This window comes from Pseudopodoces humilis, chromosome 2 (genome assembly GCF_049639895.1).
Source record: "Pseudopodoces humilis isolate 2021_Gansu_Grassland_sample_001 chromosome 2, ASM4963989v1, whole genome shotgun sequence".
Taxonomy (NCBI): domain Eukaryota; kingdom Metazoa; phylum Chordata; class Aves; order Passeriformes; family Paridae; genus Pseudopodoces; species Pseudopodoces humilis.
This window is the reverse complement of record NC_142201.1, coordinates 85,134,603-85,147,937: the sequence shown is the minus strand read 5'-3', so window position 1 is coordinate 85,147,937 and position 13,335 is coordinate 85,134,603. Positions and strand designations below refer to the sequence as shown.

The window sequence follows — 13,335 nt, the reverse complement described above, 5'->3', positions numbered from 1 at the left end:
CCCAGCCTCCACAACAGGCTCGTTGAGTGGTGGAGGATGGATGTTGTGATGACTTGCTGACAGCATCAGTTTGGTTTGTTGGCTCCCACAGGAAGAAGATCTGGCAGAACTGGCTTCCCAGCAGTACTACGTGGACTATGGATCAGAGATGGTACTGGAAAGGCTGCTAAATCTAATTCCATCCTACATTCCAGACAGAGAGATCACAGCTTCAAAAACAGTGGAAAAATGGGCTCAGCTCATTATAGCTGCACATAAAAAGGTGGGACAATAGATCACCTGTCGAGGACCACATCATGCTTCAATAGCTTCATGTGCTTTTTAAACATATGTCAGACATCATAGCTCAACTCTTAGCCTGGTCTGAAGCTAAAATAATGAGAAAGGGCAGGGCTTGTACTAACCATATTCAGCTTTACCACTGGTTGTTATGCAAGATCTGACAGAAGACATCCTGTAAAGATTTACTGTGAGATGCAGAACGCCATCTCTGGGGTGGCATTCCTGTTACACGAGATTGTGGTGTCACCAGTTGTATTACAGAGGTGGTTTGTGTCTCTGGGTAATGTCAGGAATTTATTATGCTGAGCTTTGTATAAAACCTTCCTGACTTCAATTAGAACATTTGTGATGCTCTCACACTGCAACGCTTTCCATAAGTCATTACCCAGTACTCATGACACCATGAGGGGTGAAGTTCCTGGTATGAGGATGGGCATTCATGTAACATCAGGAGCCAGCTTCAGATTAGAACCCCTACTATATAAACATCTCCAAGTGCATTAGGAGTCTCACCTCAACTGTCAGTGGAGACACAGAGATTCACTTGGATCTTACACATCCCCTGTCAGTCTGTCAGCTTTGTACAGAAGTGTCAGGTGTCTAAGGATGCCCTAAATAAGGGGCTTAAGGGCTGATGAGTGTCAGCTTCCAGCTAAAGGAATGTCAAGCTGAAAAGTAAACACTTACTTTAGGGAAACCCACAGTTAGCTGAGACAAGCCTTACAGAGACTGGTCACTCCAGATACTTGCCCAGCCTTCTCCAAGTCAAATTATTCCATAAAGTGGGAACTGAAGGCCAGGACTTTGCCCAAACTGTCACTTGTTCCTGTAGTAGTTTGGCCCTTAGTCACACTGAGACTTCCATTAATATTTGTTCCAAGATTTTCAGATTACATGGAATGATTTTCCTTGCTCTTTTCCTGGATATAACTGTGTTTTGCTTCATGTTGGTTGTGGTTTGCTTTTTCTGTAGGGAATTTATACTCAGAAGAGGGCGGACCCAAAAAAGGTCAAGGAAGAAGTGGTGGATTTTGCACGTTTCAAGTGGCCTTTGCTGTTTTCTCGGTTTTATGAAGCCTTCAAATTCTCAGGTGAGTCAGGAGAGCACATCCTCAGGGCACAAGATGCTCTAAAGCAAAAGGAAGGAGAGATGGGGATTCCACAGACAAGAAGGGAACCATCTAGCTGGTCTTTCTTGGATGCATTACTTTTTGCTGCATCCTGATTAGCAATGGCTCAGGCTATAGGTCTGCCACTATTTCTCACCCTTTAAAAAACACAGAGCTTTTTGATCATTGCATCCTCCTTTGGAATGTTTTCTGTATCCTAACACCTTTCATCAGCTGATTGAATGTCTTATCTTCAACCCAGGACCAAGTCTGCCTAAAAATGATGTGATTGTAGCTGTCAACTGGACAGGGGTGTACTTTGTGGATGAACAGGAGCAGGTTCTCTTAGAGCTCTCTTTCCCAGAGATCACAGCTGTGTCAAGCAGCAGGTAAGGAGGAATAGGCTTGGCTGACAATCTTACCATAGAACAGTTCTTTTCCAGGCTTTGCCTCTGGATGTCATTATGTTTCATGTTTATGTCTCCTATAAAAATATATCCCAGAGGAGGAAAGCTGCAAGGACAGAGCTTCACCCTGGCCACCATTAAAGGTGATGAATACACTTTCACCTCCAACAATGCAGAGGATATCCGGGACCTGGTGGTGACCTTCCTTGAAGGACTAAGGAAACGATCCAAGTATGTGGTCACTCTCCAAGACAACCCAAATCCAGGCAAGTAAATAGCCCAGCTCACTGGTAAACATATAGATAGATTTAATGTTCCTGAGGAATCTGGAAAAAAAACAATTCAAACCAATTTTTTGCAGTGGGAGAGGAATCTGGGTTCCTCAGCTTCCTTAAAGGAGACCTGATAGTTCTGGACCAGGACACGGGAGAACAAGTGATGAACTCGGGTTGGGCTAATGGGTTCAATGAACGGACCAAGCAGAGAGGGGATTTCCCAACTGATTCCGTCTATGTCTTGCCTACAGTCACCATGCCTCCACTGGAGATCGTGGTAAGTAATCTTACGGAATTACACAACTCGGTACAACATCCAGGGAGGTTGAAGCCTTCGTGAAGTGCTTAGATCTGGCCAGAGTCTCCCTGGACATAAGGCAGAAACCAAAGTGGATGAGACAGGTGACAAGTTGTCCAAGGCAAAAGTGATCTCAGCCTTTCTTCTGATCTTGGCACTCAGGACACCACAAACTTGTGACTTGGAATATCCATATATTTTGCTAAACCCTTCCTGCTGGCCTGATTGCTTAAAGATGTATTTATGGTTGGAGGGAACTGCTACACTCACATATGGATCTGTGGGTTCCCGAGCACATTATCTTCCTTAGGAAATGATCCACACTGTGGAAATACCTGTTATTCCTTGCATTAGTGACTGAGAATGACACAGAGAAGTGAAAACTGTACAGTTCTAACTGACTGTTAATGGGGATTGATGGATTATTTTCATTTCCACTGTTCTTGTTTTATATCTGCTTCCTCTCTTTGAATACATCAGATATATTTTATTTCAAATATACCAGATAACAGAGAGCTTTTCATCCCATAGGCCCTGGTCACAATGACCCCTGACCAACGACAAGATGTTATCAGAACCTCTCAGATGGCAGTTTCAGACAGTGAAGAAAGAGTAAAGCCATACACCTTGGAGGAATTTTCCTATGATTACTTTAGGTGATTTTTTTTTAAACCATTCTCAAAAATTATAGGAATCCCTCTGCAGGTAACGTGGAAATCAGGAAAATTTTGCTACCGGAAAAGACTCTGAATACCCCATTGTGTGACTTTGTACAACTGCAACCTCTGGTTTAGGTCATGGCATTTGAACTGCAGTTTTTCCACAGACAAGGTTTTATAAAGGATTTCTTCTCAGCAGTGGTGTAGCAATTTGAAATTTAATATTATATGGGAGGATGTGCTTAGGCTATATAGGCATTTTCATCTCATCTCCAAAAATTTAAATGTGCACCACTGGTGAATGCAGCTGACCAACGCTCCCACTTTTGTTTGGATGGGCTGGCAATCCAAACAGGCTGATCAGTTCCTCTGAGATGTCTTCCCCTTGTCAGGCTTATACTGCTAGGTGATATTCTTTCATTGTGGCTGCCCTGACCATTCATTGCCATCATCCTTCCCATGGTTAGAAGCGTTTTGGGATAGGATGAGTGTGGTGTCATTACTGGGGTAGGGTCTATAAGAGATTCTTCTGAGCCATAGGAAAGTGCAAGTGGTTCTCTTTGAGCAGAACTGGAGCTGGATACATGCTAAATTGTGATGTACCGTTTGGTGTAAGAGCTCTTTTTCCGGGTGCTGTGAGCAACTGTCCTAGGTGAAACATTGGCTGTAAGCTGTTCCTATTATCTCTGTAATCTCTCCACCTCTTGCTTTGCATTTGCCACCAGGCCACCTCCAAAACACACCCTCAGCCGGGTGATGATCACCAAGAGCCGTGGCAAGGACAAGCTGTGGTGTTACACCCGTGAGCCCATCAAACAGCCACTGCTGAAGAAGATCCTGGGCAGCGAGGAGCTGTCCCAAGAAGCCTGTATGGCCTTTATTGATATCCTTCCTCTGCTTGGGAGTGCCCTTTGGCAACAAGTCTGACAGGCAAAGGGCTGACCAGGCTTTTTAGGGCTCCAAGCAAAGCCCAAAGAAATATTTGTGGTCCCTCTTAAGGGCTGTGGGACCATGTCACAGGCTTGGAGATGGGTCTGCGCCACAAATCTGTACTTTAACATCCTTGAAATCTGAGGTGTGTCCACTTAATCAGTGAGGATTCAGGGAGCAGTTATTGAGTCCTGCTGGTCCACATTCACTAGTGCTATTCTGTCTTGGTTCAGCTGACTCTGCCAGGCGCACCTGCTATGGATGCCCTAAAGCCCTAATCAATGTGCAGACCAGTCCACATGGCCTTGGGGACAGAGTTTGATGCCTGAATATCCCTTTGCAGCCATTTCCGTAGTCATGTGTAGCATGTCTTTAACACCATCATCAACAGAGGGGCTTCACCAAATATCCCAGTTAGCTCATCCTTGACTCCTACCTCCCACCTGTGCTGAAATATATGGGTGACTACCCATCCAAAAGGACCCGCTCAGTCAATGAGCTGACAGACCAAATATTTGAAGGTGCCTTGAAAGCTGAACCCCTAAAAGATGAAATCTACTGCCAGACCCTCAAGCAGCTCACGGACAACCACATCAAGTAAGAGCTGTTTGTTCCCCTTGGCCCAAATGCATTATACTGTGTTGGGCAAAGCAGATCTGAAGTGTTTATGCCACAAATAATTTTCTTCCTCCTGTGTCTCTTCTTGTGCAGATACAGTGAAGAGAAAGGCTGGGAGCTGCTGTGGTTGTGTACAGGCCTTTTCCCCCCAAGTAACATCCTCCTGCCCCACGTCCAGAGGTTCCTGCAATCCCGGAAACATCACCCCTTGGCAGCAGACTGCATCCAGAGACTCCAGAAAGCCCTACGGTATGGCACTGAAAGACCTCCCAGCCCTGGCTGTACCACAACATCCAAACATGCGTGAAAAAATACAACTGGGAGATATTTTGGTGACTGGGGGCACAGTGAAAGCTCACAGCCTCTGTCTCTGTTCCACCAAACTGATTGAAATGGACAATGGGTTGCTGATAAGCAATGCAGAAAAACAGAAATTAATCAATTTCATCCATGTCCATTTAAGTCACTTTCTTCTTTTTAGAAGGAAAATAAATCTTAATATTAAGAAAGTAGCTGAAGTTACTCAAAAAGAGTATGCATTAAAAAGGGAAGATTTAAACAAAGGATTCTTGCTATGATGATGCTGTGATACTTGCCACCTCCTGTTTTTCAGGAATGGATCCAGAAAATACCCGCCCCATCTAGTAGAAGTGGAAGCCATTCAACACAAAACTACCCAAATTTTCCACAAGGTTTACTTCCCTGATGACACCGATGAGGTAAATGGGGGAGAAGGAAATGCTTTTCTGTTGGGATGGCTGTCAATTTGCTTATTAAAATCTCAGAGGAGGCTAATACTGGTTCTGATTTAGAAAAGCTCAGCCTTTCCAGAAGCCTCTGGGCCAAAGCATTACAAGAAGAATCCATCCTTTTCTACTCAGATTTGTTGCAAGTTGTGTTTTTCAAGATATGGGTGCTTTGCCGGTGTTCACTAGAGGCTTTAGAGTTTGACTGCAGAAAGAGGTAAACTGGATAGGTTCATCCATTCACTCAGAGTAGCTCACAGGCCTTGGCTCTCAGTTATTTGGAGCCTAAACCAACAGATATTGTCCACCCAACAATACCCAGAGGGGGGTACCATGAGGGCCCCCCCCGGGAACTGGGCAGACTATTGCAGCACTGGCAAGTGGGTGACTGAGATTAACCCTTCTGACCTGAGATGACACAGAAATCATACCTGCACTCAGAAAGCTCTCACTAAGCATCTGATATGCTGATAAGGCAGCTAGTCATATTGCTGCCAGAGCAGATAGGCATGTTCTTGCAGATGCTGCTGTCTCACCTACTGATTAGTCTTCCTATGAGGCTCACATCTCTCTCTTCCCTCATACCCTTGGGTACAACTAAATTTCCCTGTTTCCAAGTGGGTTTATTTGTAAAACAGTCCACACCCATGGAAAGAAAAGGATGATTCCTCTGCAGCAGCAGTGAGTGCCCTTGTTTATCTGTAATGGAGTGTTGAGAAAATTCTTAGGGTTTCTCATCATTTTATTTTTTCTTATGTGACCAGCAATGAGCATGACACTACTTCATACACATGCATCTGTGTGAGAGCCAGTAGAAGGAAGCAGTGGGGACATCTACACTTGGATGCATTTACTGTGATCCATTTGGCAATGGAAGTCACTAGGTGGACTGGCAGAGTAGCATCATTCCAGTACAACATGCATCTGGCACTGAAGTGCTGCTGAGCATTAGCAGCACTGAACCCCAGATCAGACTCTTGTGGGATGTGGAACATGGTGGTTCAGCTGTGCATGTGGTGGTCAGAAGCTTAAGTTCCTTAAACTGCTATGAGCTGAATCTCTTTCAGTGGGTAGAGCAAAACTGAGGTGTAGTTGTTTCAGAAACTGGGCAGAAACACCAATTAAGTGTAGTGGTTTCAGTGCTGGCCAAATGCCAGTTCACCCACTAACATTATTTACTCATTTCCTGCTGTGAGATAGGGATTAGGAGGAGGGCAAAACAGGCTCAAACCTTTAAAGGGTATAAATAAAAGCTTTATTAACAGAATTAAATGAAAAATAATAAGAAAATTAGAATAAACCTTCAGAACACTTCTCCTTCCCCCACACCCTCTTTTCTTTCCCACTGACAACATAAAGAGACAAAAACTGGGACTTTCAGTCAGTTTACCACCCCTAAAATAGTCTTTCTTCAGTTCACTTAGGGAGAGGAGTCTCTCTTGCCATGCCATGAAGACCTCTCCAGAAGAAACAGTTCTCTTGTGGCTTCAATATCACAGCAAACTGGCCACTTGGGAAAGGAAAATCTGCTCACAATGTGAAAGTCCCTCCCATCTCTTGCAGCTTTCCCAAAGCTGCATTCATGGGCCATGTCAGCTTATTGGGGTGCTACTTTAAGGATGAGCTGTTCTAGACTAAAAACAAAAAATTATTTTCATCCATCTCTGGCAACAGCGGTTTTTTTCTTCTATTCCTGAGGCAAAGTTTTTCAACTCTCATCTCTCTCTGTTCAAGCTTCTCATTGGATTACGGCTACTGTAACATCTGCTTATTTCAACACTGGTGCTCCTACTCCCAGCTGTGGTTAGAACGCTGCACCACCCAATGCATTCCATGAATAACAGGGAAAAAAAAAAGTCAGGCTGCTGGCACCATCCCTGCATACAGGGTGCTGGAAACAAAAAAACTGCTGCCACTCCTTTTGTCCTTCTGTCCACAGCATAGTTGGCTAAAAGTGGCTAATCGAAGTCCATTACCAATCATGCTGAGATAGCTGCAGCTGCATGGTGCCGCCGCGGTCACACCGATTTTGGCTGTGTAGTCCCGGCCACATGGCCACTCCCAGATCGGGATGCTGGTGGCCATTCCTGGCCCCAGCTGCTCTTGGCCTCGGGGCCATCCTCAGCACAGACCACATGGCCACTCCCAGCACTGGTCCCAGAGTAAACAAAGTTCATTTGCAAGCCATGCCAAAATAGCCACGGCCATGTGGCACTGCCCTGGCTGCACAGCGCTGGCCTGACCAGTTTCCTTTCAAAGGTCAGACCAAAGAGAGCTTCCCATGGGCTAGCCCATCCTTAAATGTGTTTTCATAGAGACATATTCAGCCCTTGTAAATGGTTTGATCTTCCAAACTAGGCAGCTGATTGGCTCTTCTAGGTCCCCACAGGGAACCAGCCCCACAGCTGAAAACTGGACTTTCTTAAACCATGACGTGAGGCAATGTAAATGCTGAGCACAGCTCAAAAGGTAGAACCAGAATTGGGATGTGCATACAAATGGGACAGACCTTTAAACATCCTATCCTTTAGATATTCATCCAACAGGAATTATTTTTCCTCTAGTCAGCTATCTAGAAACCAAGCATCTGGCTTAGACCTGGTCTAAGCCAGGCATCTAACTTCCTCATCGTCACTGGAGAGACAGTTGGGACAAATCAGCCTGGAGGTCTCTCACTCTCTCTTTCCCACCCCTCTTTCCTCAAACAAATAGTTCTGACACTTCACTGTTACATCAGAAAAATCTCTTGCATTGCCTGGGGAGCTCCCGATAAACCACAGGATATTAATACAGCATCACAAAGTACAATAGTACAGCAGTAGCATGACAGAGCTTCTGCAATATCCCTTCTGATGCCCAGAGCCCCAGTCCTCAATGTCACTGATTTCACTGGTGGTGGGCATCTAAACCCCTCTGTGTGTGTGTACCTGGAGTTCCTCAAAGAGAGCAAAAAGGGAAATTAATCCTTAGACAGAAGTGGTGATCTTCCTCTCTTTGTAGGCATTTGAGGTGGAATCCAGCACAAAAGCCAAGGACTTCTGCCAGAACATTTCCAACAGGCTTCTCCTGAAGTCCTCTGAGGGCTTCAGCCTCTTCGTCAAAATCTCTGACAAGGTGAGTGACCCACCCAGAGGCTGAAGTACCTGGGACAACCCACTTGCCAGTGGGTACACATGGGTGGAGCCAGAGCCGTGTGGTGAGAAGCATTTCCCTACAAGCTGTGTGGCATGTCTAAGTCAGATCTGACCTGATACAGGTGAGGTTTGCAGTCCTATAGCCCTGCCTTACAGCAGTCACCCCAAAGGATTTAAAGCACAGACAGGCAAAGCCCTCCTAGCCTGTTGCTGAATTGGGTTTATAAGAAAGGACCAAGTAAGAAAAATGCGTAGCTTAGAGCTGCCTCTGGCAACTGGGAGAAATCTATGGAGATATCATCAGGAAAGGAAAGGAAGTGTTGTGGTGAAGCAGGTTGCAATAAGGAGTAATGGGTGAAATTAGAGACAGAGCCCAAAGCAAGGTGCTGTCATTGGCTTTCTCACATCAGCAGTTTATAACACATGAGGGTAAGAAGTACAGAGCAGTGAGCAACAACTGCAGGAGATGGGCTGGGCAGTGGCCAACCCTGCCTGTGGAGTCTTGCCACTAGTTTGGGGCACCAAAATATAAGAAGGAAATAAAGCTGTTAGAGAGGCTGTGGCGATGGTGGAGGTCCTTGAGGGGGAAGCTATGTGATGAGCAGCTGAGGTCACTTGGTTTGTTCAGCCTGAAGGACTGAGAGGAGACCTCATTGCAGTCTGCAACTTCCTCATGAGAGGAAGAGGAGGGGAAGACATTGCTCTCTCCTCTAGGTTGACCAATGATGACGCTCAAGGGAATGGCATGAAGCTGTGTCAGGGGACATGTAGGCTGGATACTAGGAAACGGATCTTCACATAAAGGGTTGTTTGGCACTGGACCAGACTCCCCAGGGAGGTGGTCGTGGCACCAAGCCTGACAGATTTCAAGGAGCTTTTGTACAATGCTGTTAAGCACATGCTGTGATTCTTAAAGATATCCTGTGCAGGGCCAGAAGATGAGCTTTGATGACCTTGCTGGGTCCCTTCCAGCTCAGGATATTCTGTGATCCTATTGTATGACTTGCTCAGCCATCATGACTATCTACTCTGTCCCTGCCAGGTCATCAGTGTGCCAGAGGGAGATTTCTTCTTTGACTTTGTGAGACACCTGACAGACTGGATAAAGAAAGCAAGACCAGCAAAAGATGGTAATGATAACTTTTTTCCAGTCTGGGTCACACTCAACCTTCCTACAGCCCTCCAGCCATTTGAAACAAGATTGACCACATAGTCTGCCACAAGTATTGGAACAGGCTGTACACAAAAGTGGTGGAATCACTGTCCTCTAGTGTTCAAAAAAATGTAGATGTGGTGCTTAGGGACATGGTATGGTGCTCCTGGCAGTGTTAGGTTAATGGTTGGACTCGGAGATCTTTTCCAGCCTCAGTGATTCTGTGATCTGTCAGGCCACACTTGTGGGGGCGGTACTCTCTGCACCATCCCTGGGGTCATCACCTAGGAGGTGGTCCATCCAGGAGCAGCAAAACCTCTGTTCCAAGGCTAGTCCTGGCCCCTGTGAGAAGCACCTGCTGGAGGGCATCTCTCCAGGAAGTGCCTGCAGGAAGGTTTCAGTGGTGGGATTGATCTCACCTCACTGACCACATCCAAAGTGAAATTGGCTGCAGCTCTGCTGAATTTACCAGTGGCTGCAAGACACAGGTGCCTCCAGGGTAGAACTCTGTCCTGTGTTAGACATGGGTACTATCAATGAAGTACAGTTGTGCAAGTGAACCTAGACACTTTTTACAATTTATTAAAGGTTTGCATGGCAGTGATGTTGTTTGTTCTGCAAAGTCAGAACCCATTTGGCCTTGTGAATGCCTTGTCCCTGCAAGCTGTGATGGCACATGGGCACTGCTGGATGCAGACACCGATTGCCAGCTGGTTCTCACACCATCACTCTTATGTTTACATCATTCACACAGGTATAGTGCCTTCCCTCACCTACCAAGTGTTCTTCATGAAAAAACTGTGGACCAACACAACGCCTGGAAAAGACTCGATGGCAGACTCAATCTTCCACTATTACCAGGTGTGCCGGGACTCTGCAGTAGCAGTGGAGACTTGGGAGGGATTAGGAATAGGTTGCAAAGACTTGTCCATCTGCAGATGTTCTCAGGGAATAGCCTCTTAGCCAGGGGCTGGATACCTCCACAAACTCCATTTAACATCTGAGGGTGAAGGTCCGTGCACATCCTCTCTATCTTTCTGTTGTTCTTTCCTCCATACAGGAGTTACCAAAGTACCTGCGTGGCTACCACAAGTGCTCACGGGAAGAGGTTCTGCAGCTGGCAGCTCTCATCTACCGGGTCAAGTTTGAGGATGACAAGTCCTATTTCCCCAGCATCCCCAAACTCCTGAAGGAGCTGGTGCCTCAGGACCTCATCCGGCAGCTCTCTCCAGATGACTGGAAAAGGGTAAACCAACAGCTTGATTCATATACCAGGCCTGGCTGGGAGAAGCCCAGTCTCTCAGGTGGCTTGTCTGACATTCAGTGTTGAAGCTGGACTGCCAGAATCAGTGACACCTGGTCCTTCTTGGGCCTTACCAGAGCTTCAGCTTCCCTGGCACCACTAAGAGGAGAAATTGTACATGCATGTTCACATACACATGCCTTGCCTTGGGTTTTCTTTATCCTGAGACTGTGGCTGTAGTGGTGGATGCAAAGCCAGATGGAAACATGCTAAGAGATGGTCTCGTGAAGAGGTGGTCTGTCATTTAATGCAGACTACTGAGTAAGGGGGAATTCTTTCTGCTTTACACAGGGAGAGCTGTGGCACAGGTGAAAACAGGTCTAGCCTTAAAATATTAGAGGTGTCTCACTGTCAGAAATAGTCTAAGTCCTTTCTGTTTCCTATCTGATATCAGCATCTCTGAGTTGAAGATCTCTCCGTCTCTTCTGCTGCATAAATTGGATAATCAAAATTTATAATCCCTTTAATGGAGTCACCAGCTCAGGTTATCTAGAAAGGACCTACCTTGGTTCCAGGTCCTGCTCTGGTGATCAGACAGCACTTTTTTGACCTGTGTCATGGTTTTAAAGCAGTAACTAAAAAAATTACTTATTTATTGCTGTAAGATATGGATTAGAACAAGAGCAAAACAGGCTTAAAACTTAAAAGGAATAAAGAAAGTTTATTAACAAACTACTAGAATAAAAACACCAGAATAAACTTCCAGAATACTCTTTTATCCTCCACTACTTGACCATTCTTTGGTACGCGTGACAACATAGAGACAAAAACTTTAGAACTCTGGTGGTTAAAACAGTCCCAATTCCTGCTACAGTCTTTTCATCAGTCTTTGTAGAGAACCAGAAGTCTTCTTCTGCTAATCTATGGAGTTTCTCACGAGAAAACTATTTCTGTTGTAGTTTTCTATTTTTCTGATGTCAGCTGCCCAGAAATCTGTCATCAGTTCACTCCTCCCATTTCACATCACTCTGAGGTGTGTATGGGCCATGAGTCTAGGGATGTCATTTTAAGGATGAGTTATTCAAAGGCAAAAGTCTTCTTCATCTGTCTCTGTGAGCTTTCCTGGAAAACAGTTTTCTCATTGCCCCCAAGGCTTCAAATCTTCGCTCAACTCTGTTCCAGCAACTCACTGTATCACAATTACTCTCTCTTTTGCTCAAAATCCACACTTTGAACACTCTATTCCTCCCAATATACTCTGTCATGAATTTAAGGAGTCTTTTCAAGCTACTATTGTCCATCTCCATAGCTTTAACAGAAAGATATTTTCAGCTTATAAAGCATCTCCTTATTCTCTCCCCCATCTAAAACTTAACTCTTTTCTCACTGTTTTTGGTGGTTCTATGATGTCTTCTTTATGTTGATTGTCTCTTTCTTTCTCTGTCTCTGGGAAAAAGGAGTAATCTGTATATTTTTTCCAGGTAGTAAAAGAATTAAAGTCTTAGAAAAGCTGCAAGAGTTCATGGTGTCAGGTTTCAGTCCAGCAGCAGAGACTGAAAACTAAACCAGGCTGCCAGCTCTGCTTTTCTTCCCTCCGCCCACTCTGCGGCCTTGTCCAGCCTGGAGGGGGGGAGGAGGCCGAGACAGAGCCTGTTACCTTGTCAGTAGCCGGAAACACAAAGAGAACAAGAGTGCTCTGACTTTACATCTTAAGGAGGTGTTCACAGGTTGAATTCGCTTTTTAATGGTCAAAACTGCTGTCAATTCTTAGAAATGACTGATAATTGGTGAGGAGGAAAAACTCCCATCAGCCACCAGCACCTTCAACTTCCTTAGCTCTTAAAACCACATTAAAAGTAAAGCCACCCCATGACAACCTGTTATTGGAATAGAGGCTAGAACCAAACATCAAGGTCAGGTTGGACAGCACCCAGAGCAACCTGCTCTAGGGGAAGGCAGCCCTGTCCACTGCAGGAGAGTTGGACTAGATGATCTTTCAAAGGTCCCTTCCAACCCAAACTCTTCTATGAGTCTATCATTGTGGAACTGATGCTCCCTCCCTGCAAATGTCCCTGGTGCCAGGTACTGCAAACCCTCCATCTCTGTTGTGTTCTCTGTTGCAGTCCATTGTGGCATACTACAACAAACACGCGGGCAAAACAAGAGAAGAAGCCAAGCTTGCCTTTCTAAAGATTATCTTCAAGTGGCCTACATTTGGATCAGCATTCTTTGAAGTGAAGGTACCTGCCCTGGGGGTTCTCTGGCAGCTTTTAGCCAAGATCAGGAGCCCTGTACCACAGAGGGGTTCCACATCTGAACCAGGCTGGGACAATCCCAATGAAACAGGGAAAATGTAATAGTCTTCATCAGTAAAGGGAAAATTCACTTGTTCGTTGCTGCCCTGCCTCTTTACACAGGCAGAAGAATTGTAGAGCTTCAGCATATCTCAGTCTTTGGGGCTGCTCCCACAGCTGAGCTGCT

General features: G+C 45.5%; 1 protein-coding gene across 6 annotated transcripts in view; it reads left to right on the top strand.

Annotated features, from left to right (window-relative positions):
• The window catches only part of MYO7A (myosin VIIA), a 101,426-nt gene that overhangs the window by 84,083 nt on the left and 4,008 nt on the right, over nucleotides 1–13,335 (top strand). For all 6 annotated transcript variants that reach the window (XM_088051943.1, XM_014259765.2, XM_088051942.1 and 3 more), the window contains 15 exons: nucleotides 92–262; nucleotides 1,256–1,373; nucleotides 1,654–1,780; nucleotides 1,895–2,064; nucleotides 2,160–2,350; nucleotides 2,903–3,027; nucleotides 3,756–3,913; nucleotides 4,404–4,557; nucleotides 4,672–4,827; nucleotides 5,192–5,297; nucleotides 8,325–8,438; nucleotides 9,501–9,588; nucleotides 10,366–10,472; nucleotides 10,672–10,857; nucleotides 12,978–13,094. In XM_088051943.1, the coding sequence (XP_087908069.1) occupies nucleotides 92–262; nucleotides 1,256–1,373; nucleotides 1,654–1,780; nucleotides 1,895–2,064; nucleotides 2,160–2,350; nucleotides 2,903–3,027; nucleotides 3,756–3,913; nucleotides 4,404–4,557; nucleotides 4,672–4,827; nucleotides 5,192–5,297; nucleotides 8,325–8,438; nucleotides 9,501–9,588; nucleotides 10,366–10,472; nucleotides 10,672–10,857; nucleotides 12,978–13,094 (2,088 nt within the window). The remainder of the gene's footprint in view (nucleotides 1–91; nucleotides 263–1,255; nucleotides 1,374–1,653; nucleotides 1,781–1,894; nucleotides 2,065–2,159; nucleotides 2,351–2,902; nucleotides 3,028–3,755; nucleotides 3,914–4,403; nucleotides 4,558–4,671; nucleotides 4,828–5,191; nucleotides 5,298–8,324; nucleotides 8,439–9,500; nucleotides 9,589–10,365; nucleotides 10,473–10,671; nucleotides 10,858–12,977; nucleotides 13,095–13,335) is intronic.